The sequence below is a fragment of the Bidens hawaiensis genome, unplaced genomic scaffold (assembly GCF_021521415.1).
Source record: "Bidens hawaiensis isolate Kalapana, Puna unplaced genomic scaffold, B.hawaiensis_p1.1 tig00419376_1, whole genome shotgun sequence".
Taxonomy (NCBI): domain Eukaryota; kingdom Viridiplantae; phylum Streptophyta; class Magnoliopsida; order Asterales; family Asteraceae; genus Bidens; species Bidens hawaiensis.
The window spans coordinates 1,104,238-1,121,999 of NW_027504840.1; the positions used below are offsets into that span (position 1 = coordinate 1,104,238).

At 36.3% G+C, this 17,762-nt stretch overlaps 2 protein-coding genes across 2 annotated transcripts; one reads left to right on the plus strand and one right to left on the minus strand.

The window, feature by feature from the left end:
* Positions 1 to 5,638: 5,638 nt before the first annotated feature.
* Positions 5,639 to 6,552, plus strand: LOC143608477 (GEM-like protein 5). Its single transcript, XM_077083503.1, has 2 exons — positions 5,639 to 5,982; positions 6,061 to 6,552. Exons 1-2 carry the CDS (start codon positions 5,766 to 5,768, stop codon positions 6,534 to 6,536), a joined length of 693 nt encoding a protein of 230 aa, XP_076939618.1. The 5' UTR covers positions 5,639 to 5,765; the 3' UTR covers positions 6,537 to 6,552.
* A 1,252-nt stretch (positions 6,553 to 7,804) lies between these two features.
* On the minus strand, positions 7,805 to 10,081 carry LOC143608479 (uncharacterized). The gene is made up of 5 exons (XM_077083506.1): positions 9,873 to 10,081; positions 8,825 to 8,923; positions 8,487 to 8,595; positions 8,189 to 8,413; positions 7,805 to 8,076 (listed from the first exon to the last, which is right to left on the minus strand). The coding sequence occupies exons 1-4, from the start codon at positions 10,061 to 10,063 to the stop codon at positions 8,294 to 8,296; spliced, it is 519 nt and encodes a 172-aa protein (XP_076939621.1). The 5' UTR covers positions 10,064 to 10,081; the 3' UTR covers positions 7,805 to 8,076; positions 8,189 to 8,293.
* Between the last annotated feature and the right edge of the window lie 7,681 nt (positions 10,082 to 17,762).

The following is a 17,762-nucleotide window of genomic DNA, read 5'->3' on the forward strand; positions in this document are numbered from 1 at the left end:
AAAGAGGTGCCGATGAAGATGATGCCCAAGGATGTGTTAAAGAATCTCAAGTGGTGGTATGTTGACTGCCAGACCGCTGAAGCTGTCATGGAAGATGAGGACGAACAGGAGATTTTGAGAGTGTATGATTCCATGCACTTGGTTAATTTGTCTCAAGCTGATTTGCAGGAACTGAACGATAAAAAGATATTCTACATTCCTGCGTGGAAGGATGAAGCCAAGAAGTACCAGAGGGTGGTCCCTGTCTGTGTAAGGCAGGGCGTCCATGCTTGAAGACGAGGGGTACGAGATTTTTGGGATTACAAGACACGAGAAAGAAGATAGAGATATGAAGCTACTGCCAATTGGGAGTCTGTTGGTGCATGATGTCAGTAGTTCAGTATCTTGTGTTTTGTCTGTGTCTGTAATCGTTTAGTTTGTTCGTTTTGTGGAATATTGTTTAGTATATGTTCGCTTAGGATTTAGGCGAACTTGGGGACATAGCGAAGTTATGACAACTTCGCCTAGCATGTTAGGCGAAGTTGTCGAGGTGTATATATACCTCAACTTCGGGTTTTATGTTTAAGGTTTTTTCTGGACGAGTTGTTTTGGTGATCTTGTGTATCACGTGTTGACTCTTGAAATACATCAAGTTTTACAGTATAATCCCGTGTGTTTGTATACATATTCAACGTATTATTTGTCTTACACTCGTATCGTATTACGTGGGGATTCCGCACCCTCGTGTAACGAGATATTCCTGTGTAGATACAGCTGGGAACATACATTTGGCAACCCCTCATGGCAAGGTGTCGTTAACGTAATGTAATTAACGATAACTATAAAATCCTAAACTATTTGGCATCCCCTTATAGTTGGGTGTCGCTAACTTGTTAGCGATAACTATTTTATCCAAGTTTATAGGTCTTATTTATTGTTTTGTATACTAGTTTTGTGGCTATCTTACTATATACTATTGTTGCTCAAACTTATGAATTGCTCCCTTTGTGTTGACAAACTTTATTTTATGAAATGTTACAGGTTTACATCTTGGTTGATTCGATACTTGTGGTGAAAACGAATGTCAAGACCTTTAAGTTATAGCAAAAATGAACAATATTTGATTTGCTACATTTGTTATATTTTGTATTGACTATCTCTTTAATATTGTTATGTGAAATTTTCGATGTTGTGAAATGAAATGAGTTTGTTAAATATTGTCGCTTTAATTAGTGTCATGCGCTTATGGGCAATCGTTACACCCTGACATGTTCCTCCGCCTTTGGTCGGGGTGTGACACTATACACATATCTCATAAACGATAATAAAAAAATAGTGAAACCAAATAAAAAATTATTTGCATACGGCGCACGAGTAGAATCTTAGAGATTAGCAATCAAGATTTCGTACCTAAGAGTGCCACACTCACTATCAACAAAACAAATCATTAGTTTCTTACATTATCTGATGAATTTCAGAAACCAAATGGTATATCTGGAAAAAAGAAAATATATATTCATAATACTTACTAAATAGAGAAACCCATTTGGTATAAATCTAGAGCTATACAATAAAAATTGATTAACAAATATATGTTTAATGTGGGGATGGTAAGGACTGATGAACAATTCCATTTCGGTTCATAATTCATCAAAAAACACTATTTAGAACAACTAATCAACAAAACTTCCTCAAGTATAAAACTACTAATCAATTCCAATAGACATAAATAAATGATCAATTGAGGGCACAAATCAAAGATCGATTGTATAATAAATATTTATTACCCGCAAATGGATCTTCAAACTCTATTTTAAAGGTTTAGACTAAAGAGTACCCATACATTAATAGTGAATTCAGAAAAGATGGTGGAACGAAATCTGAATAATATGTTGGAATATGTAAATTGAATTTGTATGATTAGTATATAGAATCTGAAATTTGAGTATGTATAATCGTAAATAGAATTAGGGTATAAAATCATCATAGAATTAGGGTTGAGGATTACATTACATGAAGATTCAATGTAGAGTCCAATTGAATTTGTAAATTGAATCTTTGAACATATGAATAAGTTTCAACATCAGATGAATCGGATTAGGATGCAATCAGATCACATATGAAGCAGATTGTTTAACGATGACATCAGATTAATCAGTAGTTGATGAGTAATCGATTTAAAAGAAAATGTAATTTCACCATAATCGACATGCAGGTAATTGGATGTGTTGTTATGGTTATAAGCATGAAGGATGAATATGGTTTGTACATAGAAGCTACATAGTTTTTTTTTTTTTTGAATAATGAAAAAGAAAGAAAAAAATTACATTATTAGGAAAAATGTCATGTGGAAATTTGAAGCTATTTGAGGAAAAATGTCTTTGTAATATCCTTTCTTTTATTATATAGGTAGATTATAATTTAATAAGAACAAAAAAAATAATAGTGACTGGACGAACATGGCGCATAATAACGGGGGTTAGAAAGTTATGATTACACATGGTCGTAACAATCTTTGTGATTATACATGGCCATAACAATCTTTATGACTACACATGGCGCGGGATGGAAAATATACGTCTTATCACTACAATCTTTGTGATTATGTTTAATAATTATTGTTTTCAAGACCAATGACCCAAGACCATCTTTGTAATTCTGTATGTTGTAGCTATGGTCTCATCCCTAATTTCCTCTATTCAATCACCACCACCACCACCACCACCAACCCTGCTTTGTTTCCTTCTCTCACTCCTAACCTTCTACTGCTGGTGGTATCCTCAGCCACCTGTGGTCTCACTCACTTGGCCGCCACTCCCTGGCGATCTTGTCAAATGTAACCCGCATGTACGTATATGTGTTTCCTTTCGTTTCCCTCATATTGTTATCATTTTGTTTGGTATACCACCAGTCAGTCAGTATGAGATACATTGCTTAATTTTGGAAATCACTTACACCACTGCCCATTCAATTTCCACTAGTAACTTAGCATTTCTGTATTTCTAAACTTAATCGCTACTGGTATGCAGCAGAGAATGTCTTATTTTTAGTTATTTCTACATCGAAATCTAACTTCACATAACCACCTGGGAAATTTGGATGTATTATGTGCTAATTAATGAACTAGCTAGAACCTTTTTAACTAGCCCAAAAGTTGGGGAAACTTTAGCTATTTCGGTGCGCGTTTCCCTCTTGACTCTCGAGGTAGACATTACCAAATCTAGTATTGAGGACCCTCGTTAGCTAAGCTTTCATTTATAAGCAGTTAGGCCTACTATATATCAGTTGTACTCATAAAACTCTAATTTTTTGGCATTAGAACTCGCCTATTTTCTATTTTGTAGTCACAATTGGTCTATTACTTTTGTCAACTACAAGGTCTTGGCTAACTAGTTTTGTGCATTCAAAACTCTTTGTGATTAATAGATTTCTCCCACGCGTAAGTCAGTTGTGAAGTACAATATTTTGCTAACTAATTCTTGTGCATTTAAAGGAATCTTTGTGATTGCAGCTTATTATGCCTTTGTTAAAGACTGGTTTCCAGCTTGTGTTGTTTCTATGAGGTCCAGGTTTGCATTTGTTGCAATGCAAATGGCATAGCCTTACCTTGTTATTTGTGTGTTTGTTTCTTTAAATCATTTCTGGAATGTTTCATTTGAATATATTCTCCTTTTTGGTTCATCCGATCAACCCGGTTAAGTATAAGAGTATTTCATCTGGTTTCGAGGTATTGCTAAAGGAGCAGGGTGTGATGGAGTACTTTAGGGGATGTGTCCCTACTCTGCTTAGTTACAGTGCCCAGGGTACATGTAAATTCGGATTCCATGAGTTTTTTAAAAAGTATTACTCTGACATTGTTGGCCAGAGTATGCTACCAAGTACAAGACTTTGATCTACTTGGCTGGTTCTGCATCTGCTGAGCTCATTGCTAATATCGCTCTTTGTCCTATGGAGGCCGTCAAGGTTCGTGTCCAGACACAACCTGGTTTTGACAGGGGTCTTGGTGATGGTCTTCCAAAGTTTGTTAGATCGGAAGGCGCACTTGGGTACTCATCATTATTTCTTTATTTTAAAAAAATTGTTAATGTTTGCGTAAGAAGTTAAGAATTAGTGCCCATGAGTCCTCTCATTGAGTCTTGCCATATTTACATAGGTTATACAAGGGGTTGGTGCCACTATGGGGACGCCAGATACCATGTAAGTTAAGATGCGTACCCTTATTTATTATATATATTGTGCTAGAGCATTTTATTCTCCCCCTTATGAAAGTGTATCTTGGGAATTAAATGGTTGATTTGCAGACACAATGATGAAGTTTGCTTCTTTTGAGACAATTGTGGAGATGTTTTACAAATACGCGATCCTCACACCCATAAATGAATGCAGCAAATCGTTTCAACTTGACGTGCCAGTTTCGCTGGTGGATATATGGCGGGTGTTCTTTGTGCTATTGTATCTCATCTCCTGATAATCTTGTCTCATTTCTTAACAATGCTAAGGGAGAAAGTGTTGGAGACGTAAGTGCTTATGTTTAGGCATTTTCAGATTCAAATGCACTGTTAATCTCAATATCGTTATTATTTCCGGGCTGTGAAGAAGCTTGGAGTTTGGGGTCTTTTCACTAGAGGGCTTCCTCTATGAATTGTGATGATTGGTACACTCACTGGAGCTCAATGGGGAATTTATGATGCTTTCAAAGTGTTTGTCGGCCTGTAAGTTGTCATAGTTACAAGTAAAAAATGGGCCTATGGATAACGGAATGACCAAGATCCTTAAAAATTGTTTATGAATGCATGAATTTTAATTGTTCTTTGATAAGTTCTTTTTGGAGCATAATTTCAACTTTTGCTATTATCGACATATGTAGGATCTCAAGCTTGTTAGTCTAACCTACAACTATATGGCAGAAAGTTGTTTAATTTGTACTCACTTTTGGAATTCGGTATGCCAGATCATTGGTGCTAGTATCGATTTATGAAATGAGTAAACTAGGTTTTACACCCGCTATTTAAAGTAAATGAATAGTTGCAATTGAGCTATACTGTTGATAAATACTTGGTTATATGTGACCATGTGCACTGCTTTGGTTGTTTACATAATTAGTTGATTATAATGATAAACTCATATCTTCATCACTTCGATAGAATTCCTCAAAATTGCAATCAATCTACACCATTATCCCCGGGCCTTAGCCATGTGTAATATGGCATTATATGGGTGGATAAAGCCTCTACAACAAATATATATGTCTTTTAAGTGATAATGATAAAGGATATTGAGAGGCATTATCCATTATATATGTTTCTAGCTAAAAAAACGTGATGGTAATGTGTCAGAAAATACCCTGTAAGCAACATTAACCATCACTCACGGTCCATTTTCAAAAATGAAACCAATTTGTTTTTGACTTTTTTTTATATTATTATTTTTTAATAAAGAGAGCTGGTACCCGCCTTTGATCTTATTAAACTTCTATTTTATTCTTAAAAATAAAGATATGGAAAGAGATGCTAAAGGTATGAGCCAATTTTATGAACCCAATGCTTATGAAAGAATATATATATATATATATATATATATATATATATATATGTGGGAGAATTAGTTGGCGTTGACAAATTTTTGCCCGTGACTTGAAAAAGTAAAAAGAAAGAAGCATCCCTGCACATTCGCATCCCATCTCCCTATTTGGCATCGGCATTGGCTTTACCATTACCATTACCTAAATTAATTCAATTCCTCTTGCGAATCAAATCTTCATCTTTATCATCAATCAATCAACCGATATGAATCCACACCAACAACCACCTTCTTCATCCAATAATAATAATCCTGCCTGGGGGACTCACGTCATGGGCACACCGGTCCAACCTGCTCCAGGCTCCAACCCCTACGTTCAATACGGCGCACCTCCACCTCCTCCCGCCATGGACAACGTCCGCAAGAAGCTTAATTCATGGGGCAACAAGGCTGAGACTGCCGCAACCAACATCTGGTCTAATTGTAAGCAACCCCCCCTTCCTTTCTTTTCTTTCTAATATGTATTCGATCCATTACCTGACTCATTCATTCATTATTCAGTGAAAACCGGTCCATCTGTCACCCAATCCGCTTGGGGCAAGATGAATTTGACCGCTAAAGCCTTAACCGAAGGCGGCTTTGAATCCTTGTACAGGCAGAACTTCACCACCTACCCGCACGAGAAGCTTAACCGCACTTTTGCATGCTACTTGTCTACCTCCACGGGCCCTGTCGCAGGAACCTTGTATCTTTCCAATATTCACATTGCCTTCTGCAGCGACCACCCCTTGTCTTCCATCCAGCCCAACGGCATGCAGTCTTGGATTCATTATAAGCTTATAATCCCCCTGGAGAAGATAGCCACCGTCAACCCTCTTACCGTGCCTGGTAAAAAACAAATGGACAAGTACATCCAGCTCTCCACCGTCGACGCTCAAGATTTCTGGTTCATGGGTTTCGTCAATCATGATAAAGCGTCTAAGCATCTGCTCAACGGTGTCGCCACTTGTGCTAAGCCTGTCCCGTTTATTCCATGAAATATGCTCTTATCATTATATTATTATTATTATTATTATTATTATTATTATTATTATTATTATTATTATTATTATTATTATTATTATTATTATTATTATTGTGTTCCATAGACAATTGAAATGCTCTCTTTTCATCATGGTAGAGTTGTGTGTCATATGTGTTCTTTGTTTTCATCAACGACTATGAGGTGTTTTTATGTGGTACAATATTATGTGCAGAGCTAGATTGTCATATTTTATTGATAGCAATATAACATAGTGCATTCTGCTCATATGGAGCTCACAAATTTGTTGTTTGCATGAGTGGCTACCAATCATGGATTTCTCTCACTCAACAACGTTTAATTGATCATATGCATTACAGAACAGAGGTATTTCATTCTGAAAACAACAATTCAAACTCTGTCTCTGGAATTGTACGTTAACATAAACCAGTTTGAAAGTTAAAATCATCAAAACTAATATAGATTCTGATAGGCACATTAAATTCATCAATATTCCGACTTCAATCTGCATAATTTATATTGTTGAAAACTATGCAATTGTTGGTGATGAAACAACCATGCCTATATCAACAGCTTATAACACTAGCAAAGAGTAAATGGATCAAAAAGAAGCTTTCTTAAAAAGATTGATGATCAAAGGAGGCTGTGAATTAACACACCTAGTTCAAATCGAAGAGGCATAAGTTGTTACCAGTGTCTAGAAATTATTTTTTTAAGCAATTCTGACGTCAAGTCAATATATACGTTACTATAAACAAGACATATATGAACCTAAACACGACAGATGATAAACTGAAAGTGTGGAGCACCTAATGAGAGGTTAATTAGAAACAGACGATTGTGTACGCAGATCCACGATTATATATGCGCAGAAAGGTTTTCAGGCTCCAGATTTGAGCCTGTTGAGAGTGGTTTTCTCATGAGCTACAATGAAGAGTCGTCGGATGCACCGAACAAGCACAAGTGATGCGACCAACAAGTGCGAGCGTGAACATTTTGCTATCTCTGCAGGAGTGTGAGCACGTGTTCAAGCCAGTCAAAGATTTTGTTGAGCGTTGAAACATAATCACTTCTGTTGATTGATTATATTTTACACATTTTTATAATGGCTGCAAAAGCCATAACAAAGAAACCAAGCCAATGCCAAACCGTTAGTAACGCATTAGTTTTGATTTACAATGACCAAAGAAATCGTTACTAACGGCCTAATGACCTGACTCGCGGTTAGACCTAAAACCATCAAAACCGTATAGTGGACTTCCCTAGCTCATCAAGAAAACTTGATTAGAGCCATATGGCCTAATAAGTTAAACTTATGCCTTTTACAATGTCAAAACTATCTCCTTAAAACATAATACATAAAAAAAGGTCAAAAGAGAAAAGTAGCATCCGAGTGCTTAACGTAGAGACTAATCTCAGTGTTTCTTCTTGCTTCCCTTTGCAGAACTGGGCTTGGATGGAGTTGCCACCATGAACACAAATAACACCACAATGGAGATTGCAGATACCAACGACCCATAATCACCCAATAATCTCTGCAGAGTTAAAAGAAACAAAATGTGAACAGAATTAATACATATTATGATTCAAATGAACGACAACCGCATAAAACAGAATTGTTAATTGCCAAGAAAAAAGATCCCATACCTTAGCCTGAACGGGTAGCAGCCATCAAGCACAAATTCATGAAAGAAAAAACACATCAGTACATTATCAGTTAAAAGACCAAAGCATATCAATGAAGTCTTTATTTTATAAGTTGGTAAATGAAGTTGCTTCTGACAATAAAAGAAAACTTACAAGATGAAGTGCACTAGCTTTAGGCTTATCTGATAGGATTTCAAGAGGCAGGAGGGAGGTTGAAAATGCCTCCTGCAGTCAAAAGTATTTTAGAACTCATACAAAACCAGCAAATCTGAAATATCAGATTACTTTGAAAACCAACCTGCAGTGAAGCCTTTGTGGGGACACGGAATGTAATAACAGCTGGTTTGCTATAGAAGACGGTTTTCACATTTGACTCCAACTCAAAGGAGTGAGATAGAACAGCACCACTGGTGGTACAAAAACACAATCATTGTGAGAGTTAACTCAAACCACCATCTTTGTAAAGGTAAAACAGATATTTATTGAGATTGATTTTTCAGGTATGTCAATATATATAGAGAGAGAGAATACGAAACTCTAGTCCTATGAAGCTAAGCTAATGAGCCGAACACTGATATATTAAAAGAATATTTGCCAAGTATAATGGATGCTTGACTTTGGATATTAGATACATACACATCAAGCCTTTCCCAGGATGTTGAGGTGTTTCCTGAGACGATGCTGAATATTTCAGGAGACCAGCCGTCGTCTGTGAGGCTAACATCATATGCACTCCTGGATACAAAAGACAGTGAAACGTGAGATTATGTAAGAGAGTTGGATAGATTCGTCAAAAGTAACATAAACAACTAAAACAATACTCTTTTTTTTTCTCTCGATAGATGTTTCCTATGCTGAAACTCAAAAGGTCTGATTTATAGAAGAAATAAATACAGCTCCATCTTCACAACAGGATGAATACTATTATTCTACACATTATACACCTACGTTTTCAAAAGCAACTAGTCTAAGATAAAGGGTTCTTGATAATGCATTACGCAGGGTCCGGTTAAATAGCAGACAAATGGAGCATATCAATTCCAAATCCAAATCTCATGTTGTGTATTTTAGTTTAGGAAACTGTATCATATCTGACGAATGTGGACGATAGAAGTAAACAAGGCTCGTAAGGCATATAATAAGAAAGGGCGCACGCATATAATACAAAGCGTGCTAAAAAGCTTCAAATGAACTACACGAACACCAAAGTAGTAAAGTAAATTGACCCACTCTTAACCAATATCTAAACGTTACAGATAGTTACAGAAGTCCAACTGCCTTGATGTTTAAAAAAATAATTTTCCAAGAAGGCTGATGGCATTTTATTTTCAGCTTGAAACAGAAACAAGAGTAACTGCAAACCTAGTAACCATGAATATTAATTCTAAAGTTCCTCAGCCACAGACATATCGTATTAATTCTAAACTTAAACCCTTAACCTAAAGGTTTGAGAGAAGAAGTAACTCATAGCCAATTGGTTCTGACTAATTTTCAGATCCAATTGTATCCTTCACATTAAATTAAATTAAAACTGCATGCACTTAATTAGTCTGATTAGGGCATAAATCAAACAATTTCAGAATGTAATTATAATCAGACGGAATTAATAAAATCAATTATAAAAAATGAATCGAAGCATGCATGCAGGCAGATGAATTGAAATTGAAAAGGTTGAATTGCATACGCAGATCCATGGTTATATATGTCGATGGAAACGGAGAGCTTCTCGGCGCCGGATTTGAGCCTGTTGACTGTAGCCTTCTTGTGAGCTACGATGAACGGAGCATCGGATCCGGCAATTAACGAAGGTGCCACCAGCAACAACACCACAATTGTTAATCTTAACGCCAGGAGAGAAACACAATTCTTCGCCATTTCTGCTTCACCTCAACAAACACAGATTTTTATTATTGGAGTATTATTTTGTTCAAAGAGAAACTTACTAATGCTTATTTTTTATTATTATTAGTTAGGTTTTTGGACTTAAGTTTAGGCCCATGAAGGCCCGTGCGGGCTAATAAAAAACCCATCCCAAAACCCGATATTCGATTTTGGTTAAACCAAATTCGATTTGATCCAATCCAATCTGACATATATTTGGGATTGCTTCTTGAAATTGCTTATAGCTTTTTGGAGAGGCAAAATATCCAAAATGCCTCTCCATAAGCACCTAAAAGCACCAAGTTGGAGCTTTTAGGTGATGTTGGACATTTTGCCTCTCAAAAAAGCCATAAGCAATTTCAAGAAGCAATCCCAAACATGGACTTAGGGTGCGTTCATTTCGTGGAATGTTTTAGAATTGAAATTGAAATTTGCATAGGAATTGAAATCTAACGTTTTGTTCGTTTCGCGTAATTGGCTGGAATCCGACGGAAAGGGATTTTAAATCCCACGAAATGGTATGTTCGTTTCAATCAAGAAAGGAATTTGAATGGAAACTAAATCCTATCAAATCCCAAGTTTCATGGGATTTCAAAACCCCTAACCTAGCCTCTTTTCTTCACCTTTTTCCTTCACTGTGCCTCCTCGGTCGTGATTCCACCAGCGTCATCTTCCGCCATCGTGCTCCTGCTCCACCACTGTGGTTACGTCCACCTGCGTTCATCCATAGCTAGCCAGATTTGATTTTGCTTCATTTCTTGACTATTACCCTAGTGGTAAGTAGCTTCACTTTCTTAAACAAGGTTCAATCTAAAATCATCTTCTTCAATCGCTACAGTTCATGCTTCTTGTAATAATTTATTATTATTATTATTATTATTATCTACTTTTTATTTGTTTATCAGTGATTTATTAGTGTTTTAATTATTTTATATTTTTATTTTTGATTTTTTTTAATAATTTTTTAATATTTTTTTTGATTTTTTTATTATTATATGTTTATAGATTGAAGGGAGGTGAACAAAATTTAGAAATACCGATTCCATCAAATTTATCAACCAAGCACATGAAGAGATTTTCAAACATTTCATTCCAATTCCAATTCCAATTCCAATTCCATTTCCATTTCCAATTCCAATTTCTTTAAAAAAAATTTGCGAAACGAACGCACCCTAAACGAATTGGATTTGGAATTTAAACATTTATGAATGGAATTTGTTGGAATTGGAATCTCAAATCCATAATGTGTTTGGTTGGTCAATGAATCGAAAAAATCACATTGGCCCCCACCAACCCTTCCCCCGCTCTACCGACGACCCACAACGTTTCAAGCCGACCCAGCCCGCCAACGACCCAAACCGTTTCTACCTGACCCGGTTTCGGCTTTTTTGTTCTTTTTTTTTCATTTCCATCGAGTTCGCTTTTTTCTTCTTTTGGTCCAGTTTTTCTTGTCTCGTTCCGGTCGCTTTCGATTTCGATTTTTTTGGTTCATTTTTAGTTGGTTTTTCGGTTTCATTTTTTTTTGTTTCAATTTGGTCAATTACTCGATTCGGTTTTGGTTGTTTCTTTGTTTCGATTTGGTTACATTTTCCGGTTTCTGTTTTTTTTTGTTTTGTTATGGTCATGTTTTTTCGGTTTCGTTTCGTGTTGGTCGGTTTGGTTTAAGCTTGGTTTGATTTTTTTTGTTTCGTTTTGATCAATTTTTTTTCGGTTTCATCTCGGATCGAGTTCATGTTTTTTTTTAGTTTCGGCCAATTTCATGTCGGTTCGGTTGTGGGTTTATTGGTTTGTTTTGATCGGTTTTTCAATTCGTTTTTGATTTTTTCAGCTTTTTTTTGGTTTTTTTTGGGCGGTTCAAATTTTACCAGGTGAAAAAACCACAATTGAACCGAAATTGACCAAAAAGAATAAAAAATCAAAACTTTACCAAAACCCAAAAAAACCAACTAAAACGAAACAGAAAAATCAAAACCAAACGAAAACGAAACCGAATAGAACGATCAAAATGAACCAAAAAATTTAACACTAGAAAACCGACCGACACGAAACATAAAAAGCGAAACTTGGTTGGCTCGAAACGGTCTGAGTTGTTGGCACCCAAGGTTGAGTCAAATTGTTTCGAGACGTCGAACCGAACGCGAAATGACTAAGGGTGTCAAACCGAACGCAAGCCGACCTGGGGAGTTGAACCGAACTGGCCCGAGGCTTCGAAACAAAATGACCTTGTGCGTCGAACCGAATTGACCCAACTTGTCGACCCAAACTGGTCCGGAGCATCAAATCGAACACGACCCGACCGGAGCATTAACCTAAAAGCGCTACGACCTAAGGATGGCAATAAAACCCGAACCCGATGGGAAAACCAGAAACCGGACATAAATGGGACGGGTAATACACAACCTATTAGGGTTTGAGTTGGGTTTGGTATTAGATTTGAATTTTTTCACGGGTTGGGATTTCTATTATACCCGATTACCCGATAACATAGACCCATTTACCTGATTATATACTCGATATACCCGATATAGCTTATTATATTATATATATACTATATTCCACATATATTATTTGTCGAACATCGACCTAAACGCGAACACACCTGAAACGTCGACCGATCAAAGATTCCAATGAATTTACTTGAATTTTTCACATTTTGGAGGATTTGGAATTCCTTTAATTAAAAGAATTTGAAGGAATTAAATTCCAATTCAATTCTTTGACAATCGAACACAACAATTGTTGGAATTACGTATGCCCGAGACACATAATTATACTAATGTGGCTAACTGTGTTTGATCCAAGTCGGGTCATACCCAATAACAAGCTAGACGACACCAAATGTATTCTTTTAATGATTTGATCATTTAAACGAATACCGAACACTACGTGTGTAGAAAATTGGTTTTCTAAACAAACACACTTGAGGATTTAAATAAATTATCTGGATAATTTGTTTATATAAATTAATTATTTAATTGGTTAAATAATTACATAAATGTATGTGCATTTTATAAAAATGAGTTTTATAAAATAAAAGGAGATGTTTTAAATGGTTAAAACAAAACAACAAAAAAAAAAAAAAAAAAAAAAAAAAAAAAAAAAAAAGGAAAAACCGGCCACCCCATGTGGGTGGTGGTTTTGGTTCAACCAAATGTTTTGTCCTTTTGTGTGGACCATCTCTTTATACTCCACCATTCACAAGACATGCATTTTTTGATCTTGTCCCCATTTTGAATTCAAGAGTTGAATCAAAAATCCTCTCTCTTTTCTTCCAAAAAAAAACTCACGGCTCATTTGGGGTTTTGGGAGAGCTTGGTGAGCTTGTTTAAGTGTTCATAATTCCTAGCAATCAAGTTGGTGTTGTCACAAATAGCTTGGGGTATCACACTCTTGAGGTCTTCTTCTTTGGAGGCTTGCCATTCATCCACCATCATCATCAACAACTTACTTGTTCTTCTAAAGGTAGAAGAAGGTACAATTTACATTTTGTGAGCATATTGTTCTTGTAATTTTGATCCTTGTTCTTTGGGTTTTAGTTTTAACATAATGGTATGTTCATAACTTGTTTTAAAATCTTAGCTTCCGTTGCGTTTTCTAGTTAAATATGGTTAACTTGAACTTTGATAAACTTGTATAAAACCCAACAATGGTATCAGAGCCGGTTACAAGGACTTATGCTTCTTTTGTGTTCATAGATTTCGGTTTTTTCATGGGTGAAAAAGGGGTCCGAAATTTCGGTGGATTTTACCCCTCATGGTTTTGTAAGATCTTGACATGCATGCAAAGATCTTAGGAAACCATTTAACATTTGGATGTTGAAATATCAAAATTGCAAAATTTTTGGGGGGGGGGGATGGGCCGTAGCCTCTTGGGGGGGGGGGCCGATTCCTTTTGGTGATTTTGGGCATTGGTTGCTTAGGTTGCATGCTTAGAACATTTGGTATGTTTGATTGTGTCATAACCGAAACCGAGACCTTGGATGTGTTGATTGTTGTTTGTGTATGTTGATTATGTTTATTATTCAATATGGTTGTAATAATTCATAATCTTAGGCTTGTGTAATTTATTTATTCATAAATTGGTTTGTAATAAATAGATTAGTTGCATTTCTTTTTTTTTAGAAAAATATGTATTAGGATACATTTTGTAAAAATTGAAGATGCAAGAATTGGTGGATTTGGGCCTTGGACCGAAATTTTGGGCTTGTTGGGCCTCACCGGCCCATCATGGGATTCAAGCCCATTAGGCCCATAAATTTCACTCTTGGGCCCAAGAAGACTTTTGGAAGTTTGGAGCCCATTTACAAGCCCAACAAGAACACAACAACTTGGAAAGGATACTTGAAGCATTTGGATGCAAGATCAAGTGGGAGTCAACATTCCATCCTTGTGTCATGTTTTGTCCCTTAGGTGTGACTTATGACCTATACTTGTTTCGGCTAACAAGTATGGTCAAACTTAGCGGTTTTCGGTTATGACTATATTTTGCATGTATGCTTGGTTGTTTGTTTTACTTTATGTAATGTGTGGTTGATAGATATTAGGATATCCAAACCGTCACATAGGAACGACAACAAGCATAAAACGGGTTCTAATATATATTTGGTAATATCGCGTCAATTAGTTTAAATAAATGGGTTTATTAAAACTAAGCGATTTCTCACATATAATAAAATTGGTTTTATTATAATTTGAACCTTGAAAATTGGTTTTCAAAATCGCCATATTACTAAATGCATGTTAGGATATGGCATAATGTTTTTCAAACTAGAATATTGGAAAACTTAAAATCCCTTTTTCATAATTACCAAGGAAACAAGTCTTACACCATCCTTTTGTATGACACTTAACGTATTAGGGAACTTTAAATGGGATAAAGGTCACCTAACCATTTTGAGCAAACTAATGTACTTAGGGTAATATTAACATATTTGTGGGATAAAGGTCACCTAACCACTTGTATGTTAATCTTACATGTTTATACAAGTAGGACGACTTGAATTGGAAACCATGTGATAAAGGTCACCTAAGCATGGGGGTCCAATGGTGTTGATGGGATAAACATGCCAACACGAAATATGGATTTCGAATGGTCCCATACCTCTAGAAGTTGCAAAGGGTTGCAATCGTCAAGGTTGACTACCTTGTTAAATCAAATAACGGGATAAAGGTCACCTAACCGAAATTTGATTTATCGTTGGATTCTAGAATTGAATTATTATTTTAAAATTTGGAATAAAAGGGTATTAATAATTAAATTGTTTATAATACTAAATAAAACTTTGTTAAAATTTTGTAGATGGCCGCTAACAATGCAAACACCTCTACCCATAACACCCGTAACCTATCCTTAAGAACCATCCTTGAAAAGGATCGTCTAAACCATAATAACTTTATGGATTGGTATCGCAACTTGAGAATAGTTCTCAAGCAAGAAGAGATATCATATGTCTTAGACGATCCCATTCCCGACGAGCCTAACGTGGAAGATGAGGAGGCTTATTACGATTGGGTCAAGTACACCAAAGATTCGGTGCAAGCCTCTTGCCTCATGTTGGGAACTATGATTCCCGAAATCCAAAAGGATTTCGAGCATCATGGGGCATACGACATGATAACTCAATTGAAGGAAATGTTCCTTCAACAAGCTAGAGCGGAACGTTTCGAAACGGTTCGAGCGTTTCATGCATGTCGTATGGAGGAAACCCAAAGCGTCTCATCTTATGTCCTAAAGATGAAAAGCTACATTGAAAAGCTTCGTAGGTTGAATTGTCCCGTCTCTAATGAGTTGGCTACGGATTTGATCCTCAACTCTTTGACCAAAAGGTTTGAAACCTTTGTCATGAACTATAACATGAATGGGTGGGACAAAAGCATTGGAGAGCTTCACGCAATGCTAAGAACGGCCGAAGCGGGAATGGGTAAAAGGGTTTTACCCGTTCTAACAATCAATGAAGGCAAAAAGGGACATAACTCCAAACCCAAAGCAAGTGTTGCTAAGGGCAAGGGCCACGTCCAAGGAAAGGGAAAGAGGAAAGCCATTACGCCCTACAAACCGAAGGAAAAGAAGCAAAAGGTTGCGACGCAAGATCCATGCTTTGAGTGTGGAGAGATAGGTCATTGGAAAAGAAATTGTCCGACCTATCTCAAAGCGTTAAAAGATAAGAGGGATGCGGAGCAAACCTCAGGTATTATCTTTACTATATATGTTGAACTAAATGTTATTTCTTCAAATACATGGGTACTTGATACCGGATGTGGAACTCACATTTGCAATTTGTTGCAGGGGTTCAAAAGAAGTAAGCAACTCAACAAAGGGGACATTAGTCTCTTTATGGGCAATGGAGCAAGAGTTGAAGTCCAAGCTCAAGGAGACTACATGTTAAAGCTTCCAAGTGGTTTGGAAGTAATTTTGAAAAATGTTTTGTATGCTCCTAAGTTAAGGAGAAACATTATTTCCGTGTCCCTTTTAAAACAATGTGGCTTTGATCTTAAGTTTATTGATTATGATATTCATGTTTTGATGAATGGCATGTTTTATTTTAAAGCTATACCCATGAATGGTATATATGAAATAGATCAAAGTGGTATGTCACATAGTAGTTCAATGTATAATGTCAACACCAAGAAACTCAAGAAGGACTTGGGTGATTCCTATCTTTGGCATTGTCGCCTTGGACATATAAGCAAGAATCGCATGCAAACTCTTCGCAAGAGTGGTATTCTAGAAACCAATGAGTTTGATTCATTTGATGTATGTGAATCTTGTTTACAAGGCAAAATGACAAAGCAACCCTTTAATAAGACTTTTGAAAGGTCAAAAGAATTATTGGGTATCATACATTCGGATGTATGTGGTCCTTTTAGACCAATGACTAGGAATGGTGAAAGATACTTCATTACCTTTATTGACGATTATAGTCGATATGGTTATGTGTACTTAATGAAACACAAAGATGAAGCTTTTGAAATGTTCAAAGACTTCAAAACTGAAGTAGAAAGACAACTTAAGACAACAATCAAAGTACTTCGTAGTGATAGAGGAGGTGAATACCTAAGTGGTGTTTTTCAAGATCATCTTAAGAGTTGTGGAATTATTTCACAACTTACTCCACCTGGAACACCACAACATAATGGTGTGTCTGAAAGGAGAAATCGTACCCTATTAGATATGGTTCGATCGATGATGGCTAGAAGCACTTTACCTCTATCATTTTGGGGCTATGCTTTACTTTCCGCTGTTCGCATATTGAATATGGCTCCAACCAAGAAAGTGGAGAAGACACCTTTTGAAGTATGGCATGGAAAGGCTCCATCGCTATCATTCTTAAAAGTTTGGGGTTGTGAAGCTTATGTAAAGCAATACACCCCAAACAAATTAGAAGTCCGATCCACTAAGTGTATCTTTATAGGTTATCCTAAAGATGATTTAGGATATTACTTTTACGATCCTAGTGAGCAAAATGTTATTATTGCTCGAAAGGGTAAGTTCTTGGAAACTAAGTTCCTTGAGGAAGGAACTAATAGTAGAACAGTGAAATTTGATGAGGATCAAGAATCACAAGATGATACACAATTGGTTGATACTAGCACTCAACAAGAGGTTGTTGAAAGTGATCAAGTGGTTGATCAAAACACACAAAACGTTCGCAGATCTGGTAGAATTAGCAATCCACCTGAAAAATATGGATTTT

What these genes read in the sequence shown, in the direction of transcription:
- LOC143608477 (XM_077083503.1), top strand. Translation starts at nt 5,766, where the DNA reads ATGAATCCACACCAACAACCACCTTCTTCATCCAATAATAATAATCCT. An exon ending in AACCAACATCTGGTCTAATT is followed by an intron (nt 5,983 to 6,060) that starts GTAAGCAACCCC and finishes TTCATTATTCAG; the next exon opens with TGAAAACCGGTCCATCTGTC.
- LOC143608479 (XM_077083506.1), bottom strand. Translation starts at nt 10,063, where the DNA reads ATGGCGAAGAATTGTGTTTCTCTCCTGGCGTTAAGATTAACAATTGTG. An exon ending in TCCTGGGAAAGGCTTGATGT is followed by an intron (nt 8,596 to 8,824) that starts GTATGTATCTAA and finishes TTGTACCACCAG; the next exon opens with TGGTGCTGTTCTATCTCACT. An exon ending in CCACAAAGGCTTCACTGCAG is followed by an intron (nt 8,414 to 8,486) that starts GTTGGTTTTCAA and finishes TTTTGACTGCAG; the next exon opens with GAGGCATTTTCAACCTCCCT.